At 45.0% G+C, this 26478-nt stretch overlaps 1 protein-coding gene across 4 annotated transcripts; it reads left to right on the top strand.

Moving 5' to 3' along the window:
• The first annotated feature begins 2411 nt into the window (after nucleotides 1–2411).
• Nucleotides 2412–25427, top strand: Cd160 (CD160 molecule). 4 transcript variants are annotated; one of them, XM_050124818.1, is made up of 5 exons: nucleotides 2412–2609; nucleotides 3196–3365; nucleotides 12492–12634; nucleotides 16304–16630; nucleotides 19103–25427. In XM_050124818.1, exons 3-5 carry the CDS (start codon nucleotides 12556–12558, stop codon nucleotides 19276–19278), a joined length of 582 nt encoding a protein of 193 aa, XP_049980775.1. In that variant the 5' UTR covers nucleotides 2412–2609; nucleotides 3196–3365; nucleotides 12492–12555; the 3' UTR covers nucleotides 19279–25427. The 4 variants fall into 4 exon arrangements, with proteins under 4 accessions (XP_049980775.1, XP_049980774.1, XP_049980773.1 ...); XM_050124817.1 differs by having other exon boundaries at nucleotides 2412–2982; XM_050124816.1 differs by lacking the exons at nucleotides 2412–2609; nucleotides 3196–3365 and having other exon boundaries at nucleotides 11722–12634; nucleotides 19103–19222; nucleotides 20520–25427.
• The last annotated feature ends 1051 nt before the right edge of the window (nucleotides 25428–26478 follow it).

The following is a 26478-nucleotide window of genomic DNA, read 5'->3' as shown; positions in this document are numbered from 1 at the left end:
CACACACCCTCATACACATGAAATAAAAATAAATATATCCTTTATTTATTTTTTTTTATTTTTGAGACAGGGTTTCTCAGTAGCTTTTGGTTCCTGTCCTGGAACTAGCTCTTGTAGACCAGGCTAGCCTCGAACTCACAGAGATCCACCTGCCTCTGCCTCCCGAGTGCTGGGAAATATATCCTTTAAAATAATATAAATAGAGGGCCAAAGACATGGCCTCTAAGCAGTCCCATCAAAGTGTGGTTCTGCCCACCATCGATGCATCCTTGTCTGAGCTTTGGTCGTGTCCCATAAGGCTGTCTGACACCTTATTAGAAGCCTGAGGAATCTTTCTGGGAGACAGATCTCTCCCTCAGGCTGGGCTACTTCTGTTGGGTCCATTGCTTCATAGCCTGATGTTCAACCTGAGAGACAGTGTCTCTTTGGAGTATCTTCATTTCTGGCGGACCCATCACAGCAGCAGCTGGAAGCAGAAGAGAAGCAACTGCTTGGTCCACCCAAAGGGTAGACGCTGCATATATAAAAGATCTTATGTGTTTCAAGGGCTACAGTGAGGCAGATTGTCCTTTAGGTTAAGATTTTGTTTTTCGAGACAGGGTTTCTCTATAGCTTTGGAGCCTGTCCTGGAACTAGCTCTGTAGACCAGGCTGGCTTCAAACTCACAAACATCCACCTGCTTCTGCCACCCGAGTGCTGGGATTAAAGGCATGCACCACCATTGCCTGGCTTGATTAAGAAATTTATTAGATGAGTTCTTGATGCTGTAGACATGTAAGCAGACAGCAGAGACCAGCATAGTCAGGGCTGTGAGGAGGGGTCCATCCCTAGTGTCACTGATGGACAGACAGTACAATAGGGACTCTAATGGCAAATCAGGCCTGTGAGGCAGACTGAACATCCTTCTCTATAGGTCCCAAAGGGGAAAGGTTCCATAGCATGAGTCTGTGGTCAGGCTACAAGAGACGAGAATTCCAGAGAAGACAGGTGAAACTCCTAGGATGAGGGGGAGGTATGGAGGACGGGTCCTCTAGTTGAAGTGTGACGTCAGGGAGTGTGTTTACTGACTCACAGACAAACTCTTCCACAGGGTGACTGTCGCCCTACAGCAGCAGGGACCCCAGAATCCACATGAGAACTGAGGGTTGTGGATGGACTGTAGTCTCAGCAGCATGTCTGGGGACTCTGTTTAAGGATCACAGCCAGCTCTCAGCGAATTCTCCTCAGTGGCAGAGAGACGGCAGGTGAATGTGAACGGATCAGCCATTGGTATCATCTAACGCCAGGCCAATTATGACGTTATTGTTGGTTTGAGGCAGAGTCTCTAGCCCAAACTGGCCGTGAATTTCTGATCCTCCTCAATCCCACCTAATGTATGGATCAAACCTGGGGCTTCGGGCAAGGCAGACAAGCCCTCAACTAGCAATGTAAAGCTTCCAGAAAGTGGCTGTCCCTGCCTTAACACTGAAACCTGCGCAAGGTGGATTGACAGGTTAGAACTTCAGTAGCTGTAGAGTTGGGAATGCTGCAGGTCAACAGGCAGTTTGAAGCTTCTTTGGGGTTACCTTCAGTTCCCCAAATAGCCGTTCTTTGCCCAGCCTCCTATCAGACTGACATCTTAAAGCCTTTTGGAACAAATGAACTCAACAGAACCGGTGGGCTAGCACCAAGGACCACAGGGGAGTTCTCCCCTCCTCCCTGACACTGCCACCAATGTCCTTGAAAAGGGCCCTGGTTTTTGATTTTCTGTCTCTATAAAAACATCATGAAACATTTCCACATCAGAACTTGGAACTTGGGGTGGGTGACCTAAATCCATATCCCCAGACCATGGTCACTCATGTTTGGTTCCAGAATAAACTCGTATCCTCTTTGTTAGAGCTCGGTCTCTGCACCAGTACTGAGCTGTAATTCCAGAGCCTCAACTGTTTAAACAAGCCAGCCTGCTGATTTGGACAAGCTTGCCTTTGAGAACCACTAGCACGGACATCTCTGTACATCATTACAGACTGGACTAGCAGACGACTGTGGCTCTTTCTGCCTTTTGATCAGGATGTACTTAGTTTGTTTTTAAGGTAGGATCTATGAGCCCAGGTTAACCTTGAACTCAAAATCTTCCTGCTTCTGCCTCCCAAATGTTGCATTCACAAGCCAGGTCGTCCTTCCAATTCAGAAACTCTATAATTCTATAGAAAATAAAAATACACTTATCATCCACCCAGTTTGCTTCTTTTTACTTTTTCCTCCATTTTTTTTTAAAAACCAGGCAGAACCCTTATCATTTTCTCCTCAACAACAATGCAGCATTGGCAAGAGCTTAGAACTGGACTCCAGTGCTTTACCCACTATCACAGGGACAAAGGATAGGGATACTGGGACCCCGGAAGCCAGGCTACTTCCGCAGTCCATGTCCATGACATCAACTGTGGTGAGAGACATGGAGATGACGTGGAGAGTCTCTCCCTAACATGGGCTCTAATCAGCCAAGCTCCTAGAAGCTGCTCATCAGACCAAGAAAGCCAAATACTGATGGACTGATACATTTCGGAAGTTTGTCTCCAGGGGCCGAGAAAGCAAGATGGACATGCACTGAGAAAGGGTGGCGCCACGTGAGATCTGTCTCATCCAGTGATGGCTTCAGGGAGGCAGCTGGCGGGGACGCAAAGCTAGAGCACTTTCCTGAGCGGGGTGGCAACGGTGTGAGCACTCTACATTAGCCAGGAAGAAGCTTCCCCAGTGTCACTTCTTATGACACTAACTCAAGCTTCTGGATAGCCTGGCACTAGCTGGTAGTCTCGGCCGGTGTCTCCGAACTACAGGACTTCCTGTTGCACAGGTTCAGAGTGGAACAGGTCTGCTGCGCTCTAAAACGGCTCCAAATCCAAACAGGAAAAGACAGAGCACCTTTATCCCTGAGAGCTCGCGCTGTCTTTGCACCTTCTGGCTGTCTCTATTACCAGAGCCATCTCTATTCATTAACAAGTGAGAAATCTTCATTTCCCAAAGTAAAGAAACCTATTTCAAGGGGCGATTTTTTTTCTCAGTCCTCTCAGAACCTTAGTGGGTTTCTAATAAGAGAGGTGTAGAAAGAGAAGGAGGTGCTGGGGAGAGAGCAGAGAGGAAAAGTTCTAGAGGCTGAGGAAAGGCAGGAAGACCCCTCTAGCTGCTAAAAACCCATCCTGTGGTTTTTCAAAGCTCACTGTGAGACTGACGGCCGGCCGTAGGAGCTAAGACGGAAGTGGGGAGATGGTTTTTAACAAGAGAAAGACATCAGCATAAGAATCAAGAGCACCCAGCGTGAGCACCCAACGTGATCACCCAGCGTGAGAACCCAGCTTGAGAGCAAGGAAGAACTCTGTCCTGAGGTACTTGGGCTCAGGGGAGAGGTGGGTGCTTGACAGAACTGTTCACATGAAGTCAAGTTTTCAGTGAGGAATTGAGAAGCCTGCTTCTCAAAGGGAAATAAATGTTCTCTGCCCTCAGAAGCCTGAGGAAGAGATAGGCTACTTATGGCGGTGGGCTGGCATGCTCACCCTTCCTTCTCCTGGGCTTCGGGTCATTGGCTGGCTCAGACATGCCTTCAGGGGGAAAGACACTCCGAGATCCACGGGAGGAATCTCTCTCTCTCTCTCTCTCTCTCTCTCTCTCTCTCTCTCTCTCTCTCTCTCTGTGAGCACTTTAGAGTTAAGCCTGACCAGTTTAATTCAGGCATGCTAGGCCGACTCCTCCAGGTGCTCTCTTTGGTTCTGTGTTCATGAGAAGATGGTGGATGGAAGACACACATTTCTATAAATACAAAGGAGATGAAGAATCACCACCAGAAAGGTACCAAAGGTTGTGAAGCCTTTGCTACAGCCCTCGGGTCTGGGCTGAGATGTGAGCTGCCTCTGTGAGGCGTCTCTGAGGGACTTTCATGTCCTAGACACCGAAGGTGGCACAAACAAGGGCAGCCTTATTGGTGGCGTAGTTTGGGCAGAGTAAACCTCTAAATTCCTGGGGTTTAAAAAAGCAGTGTTTTCCCCTCAGTTCAGTTCCAGCTGCCTCCTTCAGTGGGAAGAAGCCTTAGCCTTTGCCTGTGAGTCTGAGCTGGTTGCTTACCTAGGGTGTGTGACCCCACGAGGTCAGACCACACTTGGGGTTTGTAAGTCTGGGGAGAAAATACATCTTTGCTTTTGTCAGCCTTTGCTAGGGAGTGGTATTTGCTTCCATTAAAAATGTAGTTAAGGATCCAGGTGTGGTGGCAAACGCCTTTAAGACCAGCACTTGGGAGGCAAGCAGATCTCTGTGAGTTCGAGGCCAACCTGGTCTACAAAATGAGTTCCAGGACAGTCAGAGCTGTTACACAGAGAGACCCTGTCTCGGGGTGGGGAGGGGAGTATTGCAGGCAAGGAGTCACAGGAGAATCTGCCGTTAGCAGAAAGCATAGGTATCTTCGAATCTCTTGGCAGCTGTTATACTTCATTGGACTAGACGAGGGCTGGAGTGACTAAGAGTGCTGGCTGCTCCTGCAGAGGGCCTGGTTCCCACACACGGAGGCTCACAGCCATATATAACTCCAATTCCAGGGATCCAATGCCCTCTTCTGGCCTCCACAGGCACCACACACCCAGACAGTACACAGGCATACACGGAGGTAAAACAAACTATACACATAAAGAGAAACGATGGCCATTGTCAGATGGACACTGGGTCCGAGGAAGCATGTGTTACTCTATCATGTATTCCTGTAACTGTTCCAATCTTTATAGAATTTGCTTCCTTTATTATCCTATACATTTTGCTTTATTAATTCTAGACTGATTTTTATCGCATATATTATGAATGGTTTGCCTTCACACACACACACACGAACACATACACACATGACCCCCACACACATATGCACCGCATGTGAGCTTTTGGTGCCCACAGGAGCCAGAAGAGGGTGTTGGGTGCCCTCAAACTGGAGTTAGAGACAGAGGTGCCACCCTGTGGACGCTGGAACCCAGCCCTGTCTTCGGCAAGAGCAATGAGTCATTTCTCAACCCATCTCATTAATTTTTTTACAAAGAGCATTTGAATTGATTTATTCCTTTACACATAACTGAAAGTGATTTGCTACTGTACAGTAACGAGTTGCAAAGGTAGTGAAAGTACATTGTGACTGTGTAGAAAACGACAGGTTTGCAGATACGTGCTACAGGATTGCAGGCTTTCTAGTGTTTCCACACATTCTCAGCAAGAGAAACAGAATACCCAAGATTAAAGGAAAATCAGACAAATCGCGTGGATTTAACTTCGCTAAAAACATCATGTCTTCCTCCCTGTGAGCACAAGCCGCATGTTCCTCACCAGGTCTTCAAAAGGCTCCTTGGTCCCCTTTAAAATACAGTTTTACTATATTTATTTAGTGTGCATAGATGTGTGTGCGTGTGTGCATGCTGTACACGTGAAGGTCAGAGGACAGCTTGCAAGAGTCGGCTACCTCCTTCCATTGTGAGTGAACTCAAGTCCTTGGGCTTTGTGGCGGCAAGCGCCTTTACTGGCTGAGTCATCTGGCCCTCCACAGTTCCCTTTGAGCCGCGGTTAGGAAGCTGCGCTCCAGCTCAAGGGACCGGGTTAGAAGGGCAGGCTACGAACAACAAGCAAGGGCGCCAAGGCTTCCCCGGAACTCTGGTTTCTCATAAACTAGAGATGAGGGCGTTTGCCGCTTTCTTCCATCTCTTACCGGGGATTTCTGAGAGTCCAAGAAATCCCTGAGGTCAAGGCAGTTCAGGAAAACTCAAATGTGAGGATACCAACCCTATCTGCATCCTTCCTATCCCCTACTCCCAGAGCTCACTGCATTCCATGAGGGAGGCAGGACCCGCGGCTGGGGGCGTAATGGACCCAGAAAGTTCTGCCCTCAAATACCCTACCACTCTAGATGCTAAAGAGCCTTTAGTAGCTTCGAGCACAGTCCTAGTCACTGGGCCCACAGGACCCAATCTTGCACTCTCCTCTTCTCCACTCCTAGTTAAGGTTGTTGCCCCCACTTCCGACCTCGGACACTCCCCCCCCCCCCCCCCCCCCCCCCCCCCCCCCCGTCCCCTGCTCTTCTGCCTGGAAGAGTCCCAGGCTGGACTGAACCAGGCAACGCGGCTAAGGTCACACCCGGGGCTGGGAGGCAGCGCCCTCTAGCGGCGAGAGCTCCCGCCATCTGTGCCTGCCTGCGGGACGCACCTGGTGCTCCAGGAAACAAGGTGACTTCTGACAAGGGAGTCCTTACCCGAATGGTCCCCGCCTACCCCCAAACCGGCTGAGAAGCCCAAGTTTACTTACACACTGTGGTCCAGCTAGACTTCATCACCGCGTAGCCACTCCGGCGGAGGGACCGGCTCCTTGTAGCAGGCCAGCCAGCCTGTCCTTCTGAAGTTGGAAGCGGTCCCTACTCCGCCCCTCTCATCCCATTGCACCAGTCCCCGAGGACACAATCTTGAAGAAGAGGCAGGACCTTCTGGTATCTCACAGCCAGCAACTGCACAGCATTGGTTACAAGCCAAATCTCCCAACCGGTCGGTTCTCCTTCTCCACCTTCCTTCTCCCACCGTATCCTTCCGGTACCAACACCTAAAGTCAACAAAACGGCCAAAAACCAACTCCACTGCCATCCTGCGACCTTCCCAGAGCCCCGGGCCCGCATTCCTCCTCTTCTAACCCTTGTAAACTGCATCCCCAACTCTGTTCTTGTCATAACCCTTTATTCTTCACTGTTTGGGAATAGAGAGAGATGACTGTAAGGAGAGTCAGTGCACCAAAGACACTGACTGCGAGGGGGTTAGGATCCCAACTCCCCACCCAGTCTCTGTGATTTTAAGCAAGTCACACGGCTCCTCCAAGATTTCTGCACCGAACACGTTGTTAATGATAGCTCAGAGTTTTATAAGCACTAAATACGACTGTGTATGAGCTGCAGCCAGTCGTGCGGCCGTAAGAATCAGCACGGCTAGCATGTATTGAGCAGTTGCGCTCCGTCAAGCACCGCGCTATGCTCACAAAGCTGCTAGGTTAACCCCCATAATTACCTTGGGGAGAGAACGCTGTTGTCAACATTTTATTCGTCAGTAAACTCATTTTCAGAGAGATTAAGAAACTTTTCCAACATCAGACAGCTAGTAAGTGTCAGACCAGATTTCAAACCCAACCTGACTAGGCGGCATCGAGCGCCATGTAGATTCCTGTTTTAATGATCTCTCTGTCCACACTACCTACCTGGCAGGTGCTAGAAGGGGTATACTAGTCAGATGTTTTCACTTCTCAGGGGCTTGACCTAGGGCCCAGCAGAGAAGTCTAAGAAGCCTGATGTTGCCCCGGAATAGAGTTTTTTAAATGTACCTTATTGTTTTCGACATCTAAGCTAGCTGCACTGAAACAGAATCTGGCCTTGCAATACTGACAGTCTGAGCTTCGCTTTATTGGCTAGTACACTATCAATTTTTAAACTGTTTGGTTTGCTTAGAAGAATATGTGTTCTGTAAAGAATTGTTGGAAGGACTTCTACAGTTCCATTGGGCTGGTTGTTCTTTAAATCTTCTATACATACCTTTTTAATCACTTCACAGTTGAGGAAGCTGGGTTGAACTATCGGGATCATTGTAGTTCCCATTTCTTCCAGTAATTTCTCCAAACTTTACTTTATATAGCTAAGGGTTATTACATAGTTTCAAGCTATGTGTCTGGTTGTTTTGCCTGCAAGCGTGTTTGTGCACCCATGTGTGCGGTGTCTGTAGAGGCCAGCAAAGCATGTCTGTGACCTTATGTACTTCTTTATAAAACTGTATACTTTTGCCTTATATTTAGTCAGGCCAACAATACTTAACCACTATTTTTCATCCTTTTAGTTTTGAATTTCCACATCATTGCTCTTTTTAATGACATTTATTTTTATTTTACTGTATATTTAAGGAAGGGTCAGAGGTCAACTTTCAGGAGTCCATTCTCTCCTGTCATTCAGTTCCTGGGGATCAAACTCAGGGTGTCAGGGTTGGTGGCAGGCACCTTTACCCTCTGCGCAATCTCACCAGCCCTCAGTACTCTTCAGTATTCCTCTTGCATGTAGTATACGGTCGGATTTTTTTCTGAGGCAGAGTCTCACTGTGTAGGTCTGGTGGCTGGTCTGCAAATCTCTGTAGACCAGGCTGGCCTCAAACTCAGAGAGGTCCGCCTGCCTCTTCCTCCCGAATGCTGGGATTATAGGTGTGCCCCACCTCTGCCCAGCCATGATGAAATCTCATTCCTCCGGTTTGTAAACTCAAGCGCTTTCTTCTCTAAGTTGCTTTTGATACTGATTTTTCATCAGAGCAACAGAAAAGAAACTAATACACAACAGGAAAAAAAATCTATGCTCAGATCTGAAGAATTAATGTCACAAAAATTTCACTTCTTGGGGGCTGGAGAGATGGCTCAGCGGTTAAGAGCATTGCCTGCTCTTCCAAAGGTCCTGAGTTCAATTCCCAGCAACCACATGGTGGCTCACAACCATCTGTAAAGAGGTCTGGTGCCCTCTTCTGGCCTTCAGGCATACACGCGAACAGAATATTGTATACATAATAAATAAATATTTAAAAAAAATTTCACTTCTCCCTAAGTTAAAATATACATTGAACATAACCTATTTTTTAAAATAACAATGGGGGATGTCCTCTTCTAGCTTCTACAGGCACTGCACACATGTGGCTCATGAATATATATGCAGGCAAAGCACCCATGCACACAAAATAAAAATGAAAGAAAAGTAATTGGACTTTCCTGGGCTGGAAAGGGTGATAAAAGAAGGCAATGGTGGAGATGAATATGATCAAGGTGCTGTCTCTGTGTATGAAAGCAATGAAATCCATAGCGCTATATAACTGATATGTGACAAAAATATGGATGGAGAGGTGGTTCAGTGATTAAGAACACTGGCTGCTTTAGTAGAGGATCAGGATTCAGTTCCCAGGACCCACAGGGCTGCTCACAACCACCCATCACTTAGCTCCAGGGGTCTCATGCCCTCTTCTGGACTCCTTGTGCACCTGCATGCAGTGCCCAAAGATACAAATAATAAATCTTTAAATATATAATTGAAAAATCAGAAACAGGATTTATAACTATTTATGGTTTTCTCCCTCATATATTGGAGCTCAAGTCTGTAATGTACACCAGTGGCTTGTATTTTGAATACTTATTCCCCAGTTCATGGTGCTAATAAAGCATCTTAAGATAGGAGCCTGGCTCACCAGAGGTGAGCCGACCAGCCTCTTCTGGCCCAGTTCTCTGCGTCATGCTTGCTGTCGTGTAAACTAATCTATGCCACAAGCTCCCTCCACCACAAACCACGCCCCTAAGGCTCCCGTGCTATAACAAGCTGGCATCCCTTCGAAGCCATAAGCCAAAGTAGTCCTTCCCTTCCTGAAGCTGCTTCAGTAAGCTACTGTGTCTCATCAGTGAAACAGTGACCACAAAACTTGTGAGTATATCTCTTCAAGAAGGTACAGGCTGGATATATAGATATATATAAATATATATAGAGAGAGAGAGAGGAGGGAGCACACAGAAGATTCTTAGAAACCAGACTGTATGTATACAAACCAAGGTGGCATAGCCTCTGCATACTTTAGCCATCTGGTACGACAAGGCTCTTGGGTTACACACCCACACAGCATTTTACTATGATGAATACTGTAGGCAACTGTAATACAACAGTAGGTAGTTATATATCCAGACACAGACAATGTACAGTGAATATGTATATATCATATATATATATATATATCCTACACTATGCCCATTTTGACAAACTGAATTATAATAGATATAATTTAAGTCCATATTTATAAAACTAATCGAGTTCAGTTTTTAAATAAATAAATAATAAAGGTTGATTTGACTCCTGATTCTAGACATGGAAATGTCCAAGTGTGTAGCACTAGCATCTGCTGAGGGCCTGCCTGCTACATTATAGCAAGGTAGAGAGCCTCCATTTTAAAAACAATTTAAGAGTAATAAGATAATAATAAAATAATGCATCACTAATAGATGATTTCATGGCTGTACAGCATAGAGCGTATACATACAAACTAAGATGTTGCAGCCTCTGCACACCTTGGTCATCTGGCACAACCTTTTGCTCTTGGGTTACACACCCACATGGTATGTTACTATAATGATACTGTAGGCAGCCATAATACAACTGTATTTATGTATCTAGACACAATATACACTAAAAATAGAGTCCGACAGCTTTAAATTGAACGCCTGGATAAAGCACTTTCTGTGCCTGGAGTCTGCAGGTCTGGGAATCTCTTCAGAGCATGAGTGATGGAAGCCTGGGGCATGACTGAGCACTGCTGTGCACTGCTGGGCACTGCACAACAGCCACTCTAAATAGGTCAGATCCCAAATCCTGGGCTGGATCCCCAGCACCTCAGAAAGAAATTGACTTCAATCATAAAGTAGCCTTAGCTCATGATAACATTTTTACTTTACAGTCTCCTTAATTTTTAAATTTAGCCTAAAACATAAACATGCCAGTTTGGTTGGCCCATGCATGTAATCACAGCTGGGTAGGCTGAGGCAAAAGGCTTATGAGTTTGAGGCCAGTCTGGGGAAAAGTCCCTACAAAGACATTGTACATATTATACAGCTGTATAAGAATTTGTGAGACAATTCTGTATTCTGTCAATTATGCTTTAAATAAACACTGATTGGCCACTAGCTAGGCAGGATGTATAGGTGGGACAACCAGACAGGAAGTAGAGATGGGGCAATGAGAACAGGAGTATTTTAGGAAGAAGGAAGCTCTTCTTGAGTCCTGCCCAGACCACGGAAGAAGCAAGATGTGATCTACCTTGCTGAAAAAGGTACTGAGCCATGTGGCTAGCATAGATAAAAATAATGGGTTAATATAAGTTATAAGAGCTAATACAAAGCCAGAGCTAATGGGCCAATCAGTTTATAACTTATGAAGACCTCTGTGTGATTTTCTTTGGGACTTGCCAGCTGNCACGGCCGCCCGCCGCAAGGCACAGGCCGCGGCTAAGGAAGGGAGGGCTCGTGCCAAGCCGAACTCGAGCGGGGAAAGGAGAGGTCCTAAAAGCCAAACGTTCGGGCGCCAGATGAAGGCGTAAGTCACGAACAAGGCCACACCAGTTTGGAGTTATGATTAATAGGGTGTTATTTATTTAAAGGGGAAAACTTACAGATCACCGTCCCAGACAACAGCCATCTGCACAACCAGGAAGGGAGTCTAGTCTCCAGCGGAGCAGGAAGTGAAGAGAGCGAGCAGAGGAAATAGCCGCTTTTTTAAAGGGAGAGAGACCACGCCCCAATGGGCTGGTATCACAGCAGCTATTGGTTGGAGGGGCGGAAGGACCTCCCGCAACAATTAGGGACCTCAACACTGTTTTCAAAGCTAGCTGAAGTCTGCAAAATCTGTGAACCCCTTCACCACGGTTTTCTTGTTATTCTCTTTTCCTCCTACCTCCTTTTCATTCTCCTTTTCCTCCACTCTCTTTTCCTCGGTTCTTTTTTCTCTTGTCCTTCCAGTTGCTCATTTCTGCCCCATTTCATTATAATCTCTAAGGACCACTGATGTCCGTGCCTTCTGTCTCTGGCTGAAATGCTGATACATAGCACATGCTCGTGTAATACTCTCTTGTATGAATAAACCAAATTTACCAAGTCAGCCTCCTGTTGACTTTTCCTTTCAATTTGAGTGCTTTTTAAAATGTGGACATAATTTTGCTTAAACAGGATTAGGTTATCTAAATATATTAAAATAAAATAATAAAAATTAGGAGAAAATAATCTCAACCCAAGGGAAACTTTATTAAAACAATATTGGAAATTCAAACTTTTTTATATTAAAACTTTATTGTAAAGAATTTGCAAATAAAAATAATCACACATCAAAATTAGCCAGACCCAAAGTCTATGCATTTTAGCAAATGCCTATGGAGCTGAGACAGGCACTCCGAAGCTGTGCAGCTTCATGTCAGATCTTACACTTTCACTAGCCAATATATTTTTTGCGCTTACCCATCACCAAAATATCCATGGTAGAGTTGAAACTAGAGCAACATTAGCTTTGTATCTGCTTTCAAAACCACAGTGCCCTTTACCTGAGTTCAGTCCTTCCTCAGTCCCTCATAGTTGCCCTTTCTTCTCTCCTTTTACATATTATGTATTTACCCACATGGACATTTGTTTACATATGGGCATATACATATAGTTACATATATATGGATGGATGTAACAGGGTCTATTTGCCAAATAAGCCCATGAAAACTAGGTAACATCTCTCAGCCCAGCCCACCCCATTCCTCTCTCCAGTTACACCTCACTTGATCTTTTTATATCACTTCCAAACCCTCTGTGCCCTGGGGCTCTCCTTCATCTCCATCACACTTTGAGTAACTTCAATAAGCGCCTAAGATAGGGAGACAGTCCTAGAGGTCTGCAAGGCTTCAGCTAATGTGTGTCTGTGCTTTCAGGGCTGTGAGGCCACAGAGCAGCAAAGCCAACACTCACGTGGGAATTCCCGGGGCTGCTGAAAACATGCAAATCCTGATGCCACCTGGCCAAAGCTGCTGTGCCCTAGCCATCCTGCTGGCAATCGTGGACTTCCAACGTGGTGGTGAGTATAGGTCCCGCGACAGAGACAGCCATTAGGGGAGAATCCGGGGCTCAGGGGAAGGAGTTCCCCATGCATGTTTTCTTGTAGGAAAAAGTCTCAACACAAGCGCTGATTTCTCTGTGGAGATTTTCCCTGGTTCTTCCAGGCACACACAGGAATTTATAAGCTCCCTACATAATTTGGTGGCAATTTTCTATTTTGTGGTGATCAATGATAGATAGATAGATAGATAGATAGATAGATAGATAGATAATAGACAGGTGGACAGATGGATAGATAGATGATAGATGGACAGACGGATAGATAGAAAGACAGATAGATGATAGACTGATGGACAGATGGATGGATGGATAGATAGATAGATAGATAGACAGACAGACAGACAGACAGACAAACGGACAGATAGACAGATGATAGACTGATGGACAGATGGATAGATGATAGATAGATAGATGATCGATAGATGGACAGAGAGAGAGAGAGAGAGAGAGAGAGAGAGAGAGATTTAAATGTATCAGGGAAGCAGTACTTTCCTGTCCACTTTACCCACCCCGATGCACTGTGGTGCCAGGGGGAGTTGCAACCTGTGAAAGAAGAGATTTGTGCCCAGCTGGCTGGTGCCTTCCAACCACGGGGTCTGTAAACTTTAAAAGCTTCCTGAGAAACCCTTAAGGATATATTCATATATTTTGCCGAGTGTCTGTCAAGGTATAGGAGAACAAGTGCTTGGAGACATCCCACTGAGGCCATCAAGGCAGTGGTCCCTCACATCCACTTGCTTTTGACCCCGCAGTGCAGGGGTTCAGGCTTTCACAGACATTAACTTGGGGCATCCTCATTCACGTATTCCTCCAAAACCTGTGACCACATGAAGGAGAAGTAAAAACATCTGACCCGTGAACAAAACAATATAATCAGGATATAAGATTTCTGATATCATAAGACCATCTGTCCAAATCTGGCTTTGGAAACCTGTGTAACACAAACACGAGACTGCAAAGGCATGAAGATATACTTTTTAAAAACAGCTGAAGGGCTGCAGAGATGGCTCAGTGGTTAAGAGCACTGGCTGTTCTTGCAGAGGACCTGGTTCAATTCCCAGTACCCACATGGTGGTTCACAACCATCCATAATTCCAGTCCCAGGGGTCCATCACCCTCTTCTAGCCTCCTTGGGCACAAGGCAAGTCCATGGTGTATATAGAAATATGCAGGCAAAAAACTCATATACATAAAATGAACACATCTATTTTTTAAAAAAAATTAATGCAGCTTAAGTAATTTTCTAAGATTTTATTTTTAAAAAGAAAAAAAAAACTGTGCTGGGAAGACAGCTTAATCGGTAAAGTGCTGGCCAAACACAAAAACATGCCAAGGATGGCGGTGGCATGTACTTGTAATCCCAGAACCAGGGAGGTGGAGACAGGAGGATCCTTTGGGCTTACTGACCAGCCAATCTAGCCAGAGACCCTGTCTCAAAAGAGGTGAAGTGTTCTTGAAGATGCCACTGAAACTGTCCTCTGACCTACACACACACACCACAACACACCACACTCACACACACACCACACCACACCACACTCACACCACACCACACTCACACATACATACACACACCACACACATACACACCACACTCACACATACACACACACCGCACACACACACCACACTCACACATACATACACTACACACACCCCACACCACACTCACAATACACATACCACACATACACACCACACTCACACACACACACTACACACACACATACATACACTACACACACCCCACACCACACTCACAATACACACACCACACATACACACCACACATACACACCACACTCACACACACACACACACTCATACATAAAAACAATCCTTTCTCTTTGAGGGCTTTGTCCTTTGAAGAGGGTAGATGGCTCGGTAGGTAAAGCAATAGCGACCGCTTCATCCGTGGCAGGCTTCCACCCAACCTTGCAGCAGGGCCATCACTCTGCTGGAAGCCCTCCTGAAGGTGCAGTGACAGGTAGTACCAGGCACGAGGCACACTAGCCCCATCTGGCAGTTCCTACGCAGACCCAGGTGGTCCATGGTTCCAGCAGCATCCATGCCTTAGCTTTTGCTAGGATGCTGAAAACAGTACAATACCATGTAGCCACCCATGGAGGGATCTTCTGCATACACAACCCCTCAACTCTTGGTGGCCATCATGCCCCTGTCTCTCCTTGCCACTCCCACTCGTCTCGTCTTCTCTTCCCTTCAGACTGCCACTCAGCCCTGCTCCTCCTGGGGTTCCTTTGGACAAGGAAGACACCTACGTTTGCTGCTGTTGCTTCCCCCAACCCTTATTTGGGGGGCCTGTTTGCCCTTGAGGGATTGCCTGGCCACAGCTACATTGGTAGAATCATACCACGAGAGTAGAATTTTTGAGACTTTATTGCTTCTCATCTTTGGCTCGAAAATACGCCTGAGACCCTGTCCTGCTGCACGGCTCTCCTGTCCTACCTTCCTGGAGTTTCGTCTCATGCCCACACCATCTCATTTCCCTCCTTACTTCCTGCAGACCCCAACTAAGGCTTCCCAAGCATTTGAGTGTATGACGTACCACTGATTTCTCTCCCCTAGACAGAAAATATTTCAGATCACTTGTTTGCATTCATACAAGAATGAAATTTCACCCTGTGAACATGTTCACCCCATTGGTATGGGGCCTCCCCCCATCCCATCCACTCTACCACCTCCAGACCCAGGGACTTCATGGCCACTGCCTCCAACCTCTACCAAGTGCCGTTTGCATGTCTTGCCTCTAGCCATGGCTGCTGTTACTGCCTGGAATCTGGACTGCGGTATTCTGCTAATCTTTTAAAATTTATTTTATTTTTATCTATGTTATCTATTATTATTTGGTTTGTTTTTCTTTTTGAGGCAGGGTTTCTCTGTGTAGACCAGGCAGTCCTCGAACTCACAGAGATCCGCCTGCCTCTGCCTTCCGGGTACTGGGACTAAAAGTGTGCACCACTACTGCCTGGCTTGTATTTTGCTGATCTTTACGTTGGGCTGTACCCTTGAGAGCTGAGTTCTGATGGTTTGAATGAGATGTCCCGAATAAGTCTTGGTATTTGGATATTTGGTGCTCAGTTAGTGGCTATTTGGGAAGGATTAAGCTGTATGGCCTTGCTTGGGAGTACATGGGGAAAGATGGGGGGGCATGCTTGGGGTTTCAAAATCCTCTTACCCCTCCCAGTGTGCTCTCTCTTGCTTATGGGTTTAGATGTGAGCTCTCAGCTATTCCTGCTACCATGCCTTCGCTCTGCCATCATGGATTCTAACCCTCCCTGAAAGATTAAAGGGTTTTTTTTTAATAAGTTGCCTTGGTTATAGTGCCTTGTCACAGTCATAGAAAAGTCACTATGGCAGCCCCCCAGCATCATGGAGTAGAAACTTCACATGGATGTATCTGGCCCCTTACGTCTCACCTCCCAGGAAAATTAGAGGAGGAGGGCAATGTGCTTATTGTCCCAGGAACAACTAGAAGTTGTGTTTCCCGTCTGCCAGTGTCACTGTCAGACAAGTGTCACACAAGACACTCTAGTGACAAGGACCAGCTAGGTGTGACTTAAGGAACTCTTCCTGACTTTTCATGGTAACTCCTGCATCCCTGTTTCAGGATGCCTCCAAGTCACCAGCTCAGTATCCCAGCAAGGAGGACAACTGGTCTTCACCTGCACTTTGTGGCACAAGAGAGGTGAAGCCGAGGGGCTAATACTCTTCTGGTGCAAAGACAGGCGGTCCGACTGTTCTCCTGAGACCAGCTTAGAGCAACTAAGGGTGAAAAGGGATCCTGGGACAGATGGTAGCAATGAACTGAAATCTCAGTTGGTATACACCATAGAACAAGCCACACTATCGGACAGTGGGACCTACCAGTGCTGTGCCCGAAGCCAGAAGCCAGAAATCTACATTCATGGTCATTTTGTCTCTGTTCTAGTCACAGGTAAGTCCCTAAGAACCAAATGCAGCCAGAGGAGCAGTGAGCGGGGCTGAAAGTAGGAGTTTCGAGTAGCGAGTTGAGGTCCTAATAGCAGTCCCCTTGAGCATCCTTCCTCCCCTGAGCATCCTTCCTCCCTTGAGCATCCTTCCTCCCTTGAGCATCCTTCCTCCCTTGAGCACCCTTCCTCCCTTGAGCACCCTTCCTCCCTTGAGCACCGTTCCTCCCTTAGGCATCCTTCCTCTCTTGAGCATTGTTCATCCCTTCAGCATCCTTCCTCCCTTGAGCATCCTTCCTCCCTTGAGCATCCTTCCTCCCTTGAGCACCCTTCCTTCCTAGAACATCCTTCCTCCCTTGAGCATCCTTCCTCCCTTGAGCATCCTTCCTTCCTCTTACCCAGTCCTCTGCCAGCACCACGCTGGCTAATATACCTCATGTTAAACCTTTCTTCAAAGTATATGTATGAAGGTATAATCTCATCTTTGTCTTTACTGTTCACCATCTTTATAGAATAGCCCTTTCATTCTCATTAGAAGACTTGAGTCTTCAGGAAGTGCAGGGATTTATTTAATGCCACGCATCAACTGGACTAGTAACCATAGAAGAGAATAGGGATGTTTACGAAAAGGCACTGCCTAGTAATAATAATAATGATAATGATAATAATAATAATCAACCCAGGCCTTTTGATGACTACTCTGTAGTTCTCTCAGTGAAGAGCCTGTATTTCCCAAATACACAGAGATGGGTTTAAAATAAAATCAGTGATTTCCCTAAGAAGCATTTGACTCTAAGAAATGAACCTACTCCAGCTACTGGATTAGAACAGAAAAATAAAGCAGAAAGTGTGGATAGCCCCCACAAGTTCAGTTTTCTAGAATCAGAAGCCAGAAAGCTGAACAGGACCCAAAACAGCCCACCAGGGTCTCAAGCTCACCAAGGCAAGGCTTCTGGCCTCTGCCTCTGCCTTTCATGCCCCATCACCTCCCCAGTGAACCTCACTGTAATGACTCTAGCCAAGCTGTAGAAAGGGCCCATCTGGGTCTAAGCCTTCAGAATCCTGTAGAAAATGCACCTTCTCCCTACAGTTCTATACCCAGCCAAACTACCAATCTATGTGAGACAAGAGACACTGTTTGATGTACAATGGCTTGAAAAAGCTTGCCACCTGTGAACATTTCTCAATGCTGGAGATTGACCCCAGGACCTAGAACATGCTAAGTCAGTACTTTGTCACCGAGCCACATACCAGCCTCATACAATTTTTTTTTTAAGATTTATTTATTGGTTATATACAGCATGTTTTTCCTACACACCAGAAGAGGGCATCAGATCTCATTATAGATGGCTATGAGACACCATGTGGTTGCTGGGAATTGAACTCAGGACCTCTGGAAAAGCAGTCAGTGCTCTTAACCTCTGAGCCACCTCTCCAGCCCCTCATACAATTTTTTTTTTTAAAGAATCCACCAATCCAGCATGGTGGCGCATACATATAATCTCAGCACTCAGGAAAACAAAACTGATAGTAAGTTTTGGGCCTGGACTACATAGCTAGACCATGTCATCAAACACACAAATAAATATTATCTTAGCCCTCCACCCTAAATAAAAAATAAAAATAGTAAATAAAAAATCTGAGAGGCAGGGCCTTTTAATATACATTCCTATTCTCGTCTGTGGTTACTAATCATTCAAATGGTCAACTTCTCTTCAGTTACATCTATGTTACAGACTTTCAGGAGGTTTTGTTGTCCCGTGACAAGATGTTCTCAGCGCTCACTCAGAGGGGCAGTGATAGACGCTCCAACTCTATTCCCACGCCCAAGGTTCTTATTTATTTATTTATTTTGGTTTTTTGAGACAAGGTTTCTCATATTATATAGCTTTGGAACCTGTCCTGGAACTCGCTATGTAGACCAGGCTAGCCTTGAACTCACAGAGGTCCACTGGCTCAGCCCAAATTTTTAACTTATGCTAAATTACTCTATTATAGAAGACTGTTTATAATGAACACAATTGAGGAAACCCAAGTCCAAGGTGAGCTGTTTTCCCTTCCTGGGCCGTGGTGGCAGTGGTGCACGCCTTTAATCCCAGCACTTGGGAGGCAGAGGCAGGCGGATCTCTGTGACCAGCCTGGTCTACAAGAGCTAGTTCCAGGACAGGCTCCAAAACCACAGAGAAACCCTCTCTCGAAAAACCAAAAAAAAAAAAAAAAAAAAAAAAAAAAAAAAAAAAAAAAAGCCTCTAGAGCTCCTCCGAGGTTGACTTGTCTCTGTATCTGCTGAAGGCTAGGTTCTGTATTTATTTGCTCAGTTTAAGCCTATCACCACAGCCCGCAGATATCAAAACTGTTTATTCAGGAAGTGGATTATGCTGCCAGGCATTCTTTGAGATCACATGGGAAAAGCAACAAAAGGAAGCCCTAACCTCTGACCCCCTCTCCTGGTCTGTGATTCTCTTTTGAACCTGGAACAGGGAACCACACTGAGATAAGACAGAGACAAAGGCAGGACCATACTGACAGCACTCCCAGTTCAGACTTCCTGCAAGTGAAGGCCTGCAGGATGCTGGTCACCATCCTGGTGGCTCTTCAAGGTATGTTCAGAAGAGATTTCAGCGCTCCAAGCTATGAGTTTGTACTGCCAGCTTAATTATTTCCTAGGTGGGAAAGTACAGAAAGGAAGGAGGGGAAAACGTGTTCCCCAAGGCCTGGCCATCTACAGTATGTGGGTGAAACCGGCTTAAAGTTACTAAAGTCCTCATACTGTAGCTATGTGGAGACAGACAAATCGGACTTCCCTCTGGGTAAGAGGTTGGGCCTCTTAGGAAAGGCCTGTGGGACACAAGAAACACAGCTGCCCCCACTCAATGAACACAGCAATGCCAGGACAAGCCACAGGTCTCTAGTTATTACACAAAGATGAACAAGGCAGGAGACAGGGTCGGCCTGAGGTGGGGTTTGAACACAGCACCTCCACAAAGATGATGACCGTATTGAGTATTAAAATATTGAGACATTTAATAATTTTCCACTAGGATTTTGCATAACAAATAAATGATATGAGATTTTAACTGTCCTTGGCAGCCAAAAGGGCCAGCTTCTACACAGGGGACATGAGGATGGAGTAGTCTGGTCATTTACTTATACTGAATACAAGTTTCCCTAGTGGGTTAAGCTATATTCTTGTTAATAAATGCTATTTCTTCAGGCACACTTTGAGTACACACTCAAAGGGAAACGGGGTCCATCTTGCACTATCGCCACTACCTGACTCCAGAGTCACCCCAGAACAACAAGGCCTCTGCTCCCAGTGCCCTTTTCTAGTCAAGAACAAAGCCTTACATTCAACTATTTATTTTCTCCTGTACTCAAGGCGCTCTGAAGGTACACAAAAGAAAAACCAAAACTAAATCATATACTACTTATGAGGCTGTGTGAGTGAGACATGGTCTCCCTATGCAGCCCAGACTGGTTTCCTACTCAGTCCTACCCCAGGCGTCGGACCACTGGGATTACAGGTGTGAAGAGCCATGTCCAGCTTTTCCTTCTCTTCCTCTTCCTCCAATCCAAGCCTTAGCAGACAGAGGGAAGAGGCAGCATTCAGCAGAAAAACACACGCGTTTCCGGGGGTCTTAGCGATATTATGGAGACCAAGTTATAATGCTTTTTCTTCCATGTGAGGTTAAAGTGAAGGAGTGTCCTGATCCCTGCGCCTCTCTCTGTGCCTCCCACACAGCCCAGATACTGTGTTCACACATTTTCCCTATTCCCTTTCTAATCACGGAGCCTATCAAACAGCCACCTCAGGACGGGCCTCAAATCAGGTGTTCTGTTTCTCAGTTAGTCTAAGTTGTGAGGTAGTGATACAAACCATTCATTTTCTTTCAACAGCTCTATAAAAAAAAAAAAAAAACAACCTTCAGAAGAAGGTACAGCAAGATAAATCTGACAACGCACACAGGAAGAACGGTACAGGGAACAGATGCCGAGTAGACCAAGAATCTGGAGGGTCAGCAAGATGGCTCAGCCAAGAACAGGAGCTTGCCTGCCAAGCTTCAGCTCAAACCTCTGCAAACACATGGTGGAAGGAGAGAACTGACTCCCCCAAGTTGTCCTCTGACCCCCATGGGAGTGCCATGCTCTGACCCCAATAAATAAAATCATTCCAGGGATCTGGCAGAGCGTTTGGCATACTTCTGGATCTTCTTTCCTTATTGCCAGTGCAAGTTTGCCTACTCCCGCCTCAGTGCCAAGAGAGAAAACATGTTACAAGTGTGATTGGTGTGCTGGCCTTAAATACCAGGTATGTTTTATACCACAGAATAATGGTTCATCTCCCCTGCAACACAGTAAAATAAGTGAGTTCTAATTTTATATGTGTGTGTGACGCATGTATGCGTGCACACTGAACACGTGGAGGTCAGAGAACAACTCCTGGGAGCTGGTTCTCTCTTCCTCTGTAAGGGCTGGAGATCAAACTCAGGTGGCTAGGCTTGTGCAAGTGCTAACAGCTGTCTGTAACTCCAGGCTCTGACACCCTCGCACAGACATACAGGCAGGCAAAGCACCAACACAAATAAAAATAATAAATAAATTAGAAAAGAAAACTGTACTTCTAACTGGGCCATGGTAGCACACGCCTTTAATCCAGCACTTGGGAGGTAGAAGCAGGTGAATCTTGTGAGTTTGAGGTCAGCCTGGTCTACAGAGTGAGTTCCAGGACAGCCAGGGCTACAGAGAGAAACCCTGTCTCAAAACCAAACCAAACAAAAAACAGCTGTACTTCTGATTAGAAAAAATGGCCACCACAAGCCGCAGCCAGGATCTCAGTGAGAAGGAAAAGCTACAACAGATGCTTTGTTTATGTGCACACCATCCAATCTGTCACAAAGAAAATGTAAAAAGAGGGGGAAAAAAAAGATCTCAAACTTGAATGTCTACAGTTCCTCTTGTCTGGGACATCTTCTAGCTCAGTTAAGAGGTCCTGGTACACACCCCTAGTCATGCACACTGTATTCTGATTTCCATTAGAACCCCCTAGGACAGTGTCACCTGTGTACCCAGACAAGGACATTAGTACCAGCCGATATTTCCTCCCGCAGGAATGACACCATTCCATTAACTCCTTCCCAGCTACATTCATAGAACTTTGGAGATTTGCTTTGGAAACTCTTAAGAGCAGTCTCTTAGAGCAACTTTCAAATCTCTGTTAATCCTACAACCCTGAATTCATCATCCTGAATAAATATTTACACATATATTCATATAAGTAATGTATAATGATTCATATATATTCATATAATATATTGTACATACGTATACAATTAGAGTAGTGTACGGGCTGAGGCCCGGCTGGCCCAGTAATGGCTGTCCAACAGAAGGTCCAAGGATCTAGCAGTCTCACAATCTGTTAGGGTGGATGTCTCAGCTTGTCTTCAGTATTTGCTGGGATCCTGAAGAAGTAGGTGTGACGTTTTCACTTGATGGCAAGTGAGACTGAAGCTGCCATCAAGAGCAAGGGCAAGCAGGCAAAGAACAGAAGCTTCCTCCTTCCATGTCCTTTGTAGAGGCTGCCACCAGAAGGTGTGGCCCAGATTAAACGTGGATCTTCCCACATCGAAAGATCCAGATTAAAGACTGGAAGGTTTAATTAAGGCAAATCCCTCACTGGTGTGCTAGTGTGGGTGGTCCTTCTGTCTGTGTTCTTCTTGTCCTCCTCCTCTTTGGTTGGTGTCAATGTTTCCCTTTTGGTAGCTTGCAGAGTACCTTCCCGAACCAAACAGACTCAAACATAGGGATGAAGGTTCCATGTAGGTACCAGCTTGACTTTTTCCATGTTCATGAGTTATGTGGTTATTGTCCTCAGCAATGGGGCCCCTGCTGTCAGTTTTCAGAGAGCAACCCTTTGTCTTAACAACAACGCCTAGCTTGTTTAGGAACTTCCATGGGATCCCCTTGACCAAAAAGTCAATTGAATGCATCCCAGCCCTGCCACTGGGAACCTGGCAACAAGAGATGGCCAGTTGAGACTCCATATCCCACATTGCTAGGAGTCCTCACTAGGATCACCTTCATACATTCCAGGAAGTTTCCACTGTGCTGGGTTTCCACACTACTCCCCAAATGCCCCCCATTCCCAGCCTATCTCTCCATCCTATCTCCCCATCACCTGATCCTACTCCCCCACTCCCATTCCCACCTGCCCCCAGTCCACCAGTAAGATCTATTCTACTTCCTCCTCTCAGAGAGACCGACGTATCCCCCTAGACCACATTCTCTTTATCTAATCTCTCTGGGTGTACAGATTGTAGCTTGGTTACCATTTACATAAAGGCTGATATCCACTTGTAAGTGAATATATACACTAATTAACTTTCTGAGTCTGAGTTACCTCACTTAGGATGATTTTTCTAGGTCTATCCATTTGCCTACAAATTTCATGATGTAAATTAAAATTATAGTTGAGTAATATTGTGCAAATGTACCACATTTTTAAAAATTCATTCTTCTGTTGAGGAACATCTAGGCTGTTTCCAGTTCCTGGCTATTATGAATAAAACCATAATGAATGTGGTGGAGCAAGTATCCTTGTAGTATGGCAGAGCATCCTTTCGGCATATGCCCAAGAGTGGTAGAGCTGGATTTTGAGGTAAATTGATTCCCAACCTAGTCTAAGGAATTGCCATATTGATTTCCATAGTGGCTATACAAGTTTGCACTTCCACCAGCAATGGATGAGTATTCCCTTTACTCCACATCCTGGCCAATGTGATCTTAGCCACTCTGATGGGTGTAAAATAGAATCTCAAAGTTGTTTTGATTTACATTTCTCTGATGGCTAAGGATATTGAACATTGCTTTAAGTGCTCCTCAGTCATTTGAGTTTCCTCTGTTGAGAATCTGTTTAGATCTGTACCCTATTTTTAAATTGTATTCTTTGTTATTCTGATATGTCGTTTGTTGAGTTCTTTATATATTTTGGATATTAATCCTCTATTGAATGTGGAGTTGGTAAAAAAAAAATATCTTCCCATTCTGTAGGTTTCTGCTTTGTCCAATTAACGGTGTCCTTTCCCTTAGAGAAGCTTATCAGTTTTGTGAGGTCCTATTTGTTAACTGTTGAGCTTAGTGCCAGCACTATCAGTGTTCTGCTCAGGAAGTCATCTTCTGTGCCAGTGATCTCAAGGCAATTCCCCACTTTCTCTTCTATCTGATTCAGTGTGTCTGGTTTATGTTGAGGTCCTTAATCCACTTGGACTTGAGTTTTGTGCAGGGTGATAGATATGGATCTATTTGCATTCTTCGATATGCAAACATCCACTTTGCCCAAAACCATTTGTTAAAGATGCTGTCTTTTTTTCAATGTGTATATTTCTGGCTTCCTTATCAAAATCAGGTGTTCATAGGAGTGTGGATTTATGTCTGGCCTTCGATTCCACTGATCAATGTGTCTGTTTTTAATTCCAATATCTTGCTGTTTTATTACTGTAGCTCTGTAGCATAACTTGAAATAGGGAATTATGTGACCTCCAGCAGTTCTTTTATTGTTCAAGATTGTTTTAGATATCCTGGGTTTTTGTTTTTATATATGGTGTTTAGAATTGCACTGTCAAAGTCTATAAAGAATTGTGTTGGAATTTTGATGGGGATTGCATTGACTCTGTAGATTGCTTTTGGTAGGATGTCAGTTTTACTATGTTAATCTATGAGCATGGGAGATCTTTTCATATTCTGGTATCTTCATCAATTTCTTTCTTCAAAGACTTGAAGTTTTTTTATCATACATGTCCTTTACTTGCTTGGTTAGAGTTACCTCAAGGTATTTTGTATTATTTGAGGATATTGTGATTCTTTCTCAGTACATTTGTCATTTGTATACAGGAGGACTACTGATTTTTTAATGTTATTTAGTTTTTAGTTAATCTTGTATCCAACTATTTTGCTGAGAATGCTTATCAGCTGTAGGAATTTTTAGGGTCACTTATGTATACTATCATATCACCTGCAAATAAAGATACTTTGACTTCTCCCTTTCCAATTTGTTCACCTTGGTCTCCTTTAGTTGTCATTGCTCTAGCTGAATAGATACGGAGAACATGGACAATCTTGTCTTGTTTCGTTTCTGATTTTATTGTTTTGATTTTCTCTTCATTTAATTTGATGTTGTCTATACGCTTGCTGTAAATTGCCATTATTATGTTGAGGTATGGTCCTCATATCCCTACTCTCTCCAGAACTTCTATCAAGAAGGGACGTTGGAGTTTGTAAAATAAAATTCTGTATCTAATGTGGGTTTTTTTTTTTTACTTAATTTATACGGTGAACCAAATTTGTTGATTTACAAATGTTGAACCATCTCTGCACCTCTGGGATGAAGCCTACTTGATCATGGTGGATTTTTTTAATGTGTTCTTGGATTTGGTTTGCAAGTATTTTATTGAGTATTTTTGTATCTGTGTTCATAAGGGAAATTGTTCTGTAAATTCTCTTTGTTGGGTTACATGGTTTAGGTAAAAGGGTAACTGTGGCCTCATAAGATGAACAAGGCAAGGTTCCTTCTGTTTCTATTTTGTGGAATAAACTGAGGAATATTGGCATTAACTCTTCTTTGAAAGTCTGATAGAATTCTGCACTAAAACCTGCACTAAAAAAAGTCCGGGCTTAGCCAGACTGTAGTGGTGCACACCTTTAATTCCAGCACTCAGGGAGGCAGAGGCAGGTGGATCTCTGAATTCAAGGCCAGCCTGGTCTACAGAGTGAGTTCCAGGACAGCCAGGGCTACAGAGAGAAACCCTGTCTCAAAACCAAACCAAACAAAAAACAGCTGTACTTCTGATTAGAAAAAATGGCCACCACAAGCCGCAGCCAGGATCTCAGTGAGAAGGAAAAGCTACAACAGATGCTTTGTTTATGTGCACACCATCCAATCTGTCACAAAGAAAATGTAAAAAGAGGGGGAAAAAAAAGATCTCAAACTTGAATGTCTACAGTTCCTCTTGTCTGGGACATCTTCTAGCTCAGTTAAGAGGTCCTGGTACACACCCCTAGTCATGCACACTGTATTCTGATTTCCATTAGAACCCCCTAGGACAGTGTCACCTGTGTACCCAGACAAGGACATTAGTACCAGCCGATATTTCCTCCCGCAGGAATGACACCATTCCATTAACTCCTTCCCAGCTACATTCATAGAACTTTGGAGATTTGCTTTGGAAACTCTTAAGAGCAGTCTCTTAGAGCAACTTTCAAATCTCTGTTAATCCTACAACCCTGAATTCATCATCCTGAATAAATATTTACACATATATTCATATAAGTAATGTATAATGATTCATATATATTCATATAATATATTGTACATACGTATACAATTAGAGTAGTGTACGGGCTGAGGCCCGGCTGGCCCAGTAATGGCTGTCCAACAGAAGGTCCAAGGATCTAGCAGTCTCACAATCTGTTAGGGTGGATGTCTCAGCTTGTCTTCAGTATTTGCTGGGATCCTGAAGAAGTAGGTGTGACGTTTTCACTTGATGGCAAGTGAGACTGAAGCTGCCATCAAGAGCAAGGGCAAGCAGGCAAAGAACAGAAGCTTCCTCCTTCCATGTCCTTTGTAGAGGCTGCCACCAGAAGGTGTGGCCCAGATTAAACGTGGATCTTCCCACATCGAAAGATCCAGATTAAAGACTGGAAGGTTTAATTAAGGCAAATCCCTCACTGGTGTGCTAGTGTGGGTGGTCCTTCTGTCTGTGTTCTTCTTGTCCTCCTCCTCTTTGGTTGGTGTCAATGTTTCCCTTTTGGTAGCTTGCAGAGTACCTTCCCGAACCAAACAGACTCAAACATAGGGATGAAG

This window comes from Alexandromys fortis, unplaced genomic scaffold (assembly GCF_014885135.2).
Source record: "Alexandromys fortis isolate MF-2015 unplaced genomic scaffold, M_Fortis_MF-2015_v1.1 scaffold_235, whole genome shotgun sequence".
Lineage (NCBI taxonomy): Eukaryota > Metazoa > Chordata > Mammalia > Rodentia > Cricetidae > Alexandromys > Alexandromys fortis.
Note: the sequence above shows the minus strand (reverse complement) of the source record. Positions and strands in the feature narration are given on the sequence as shown.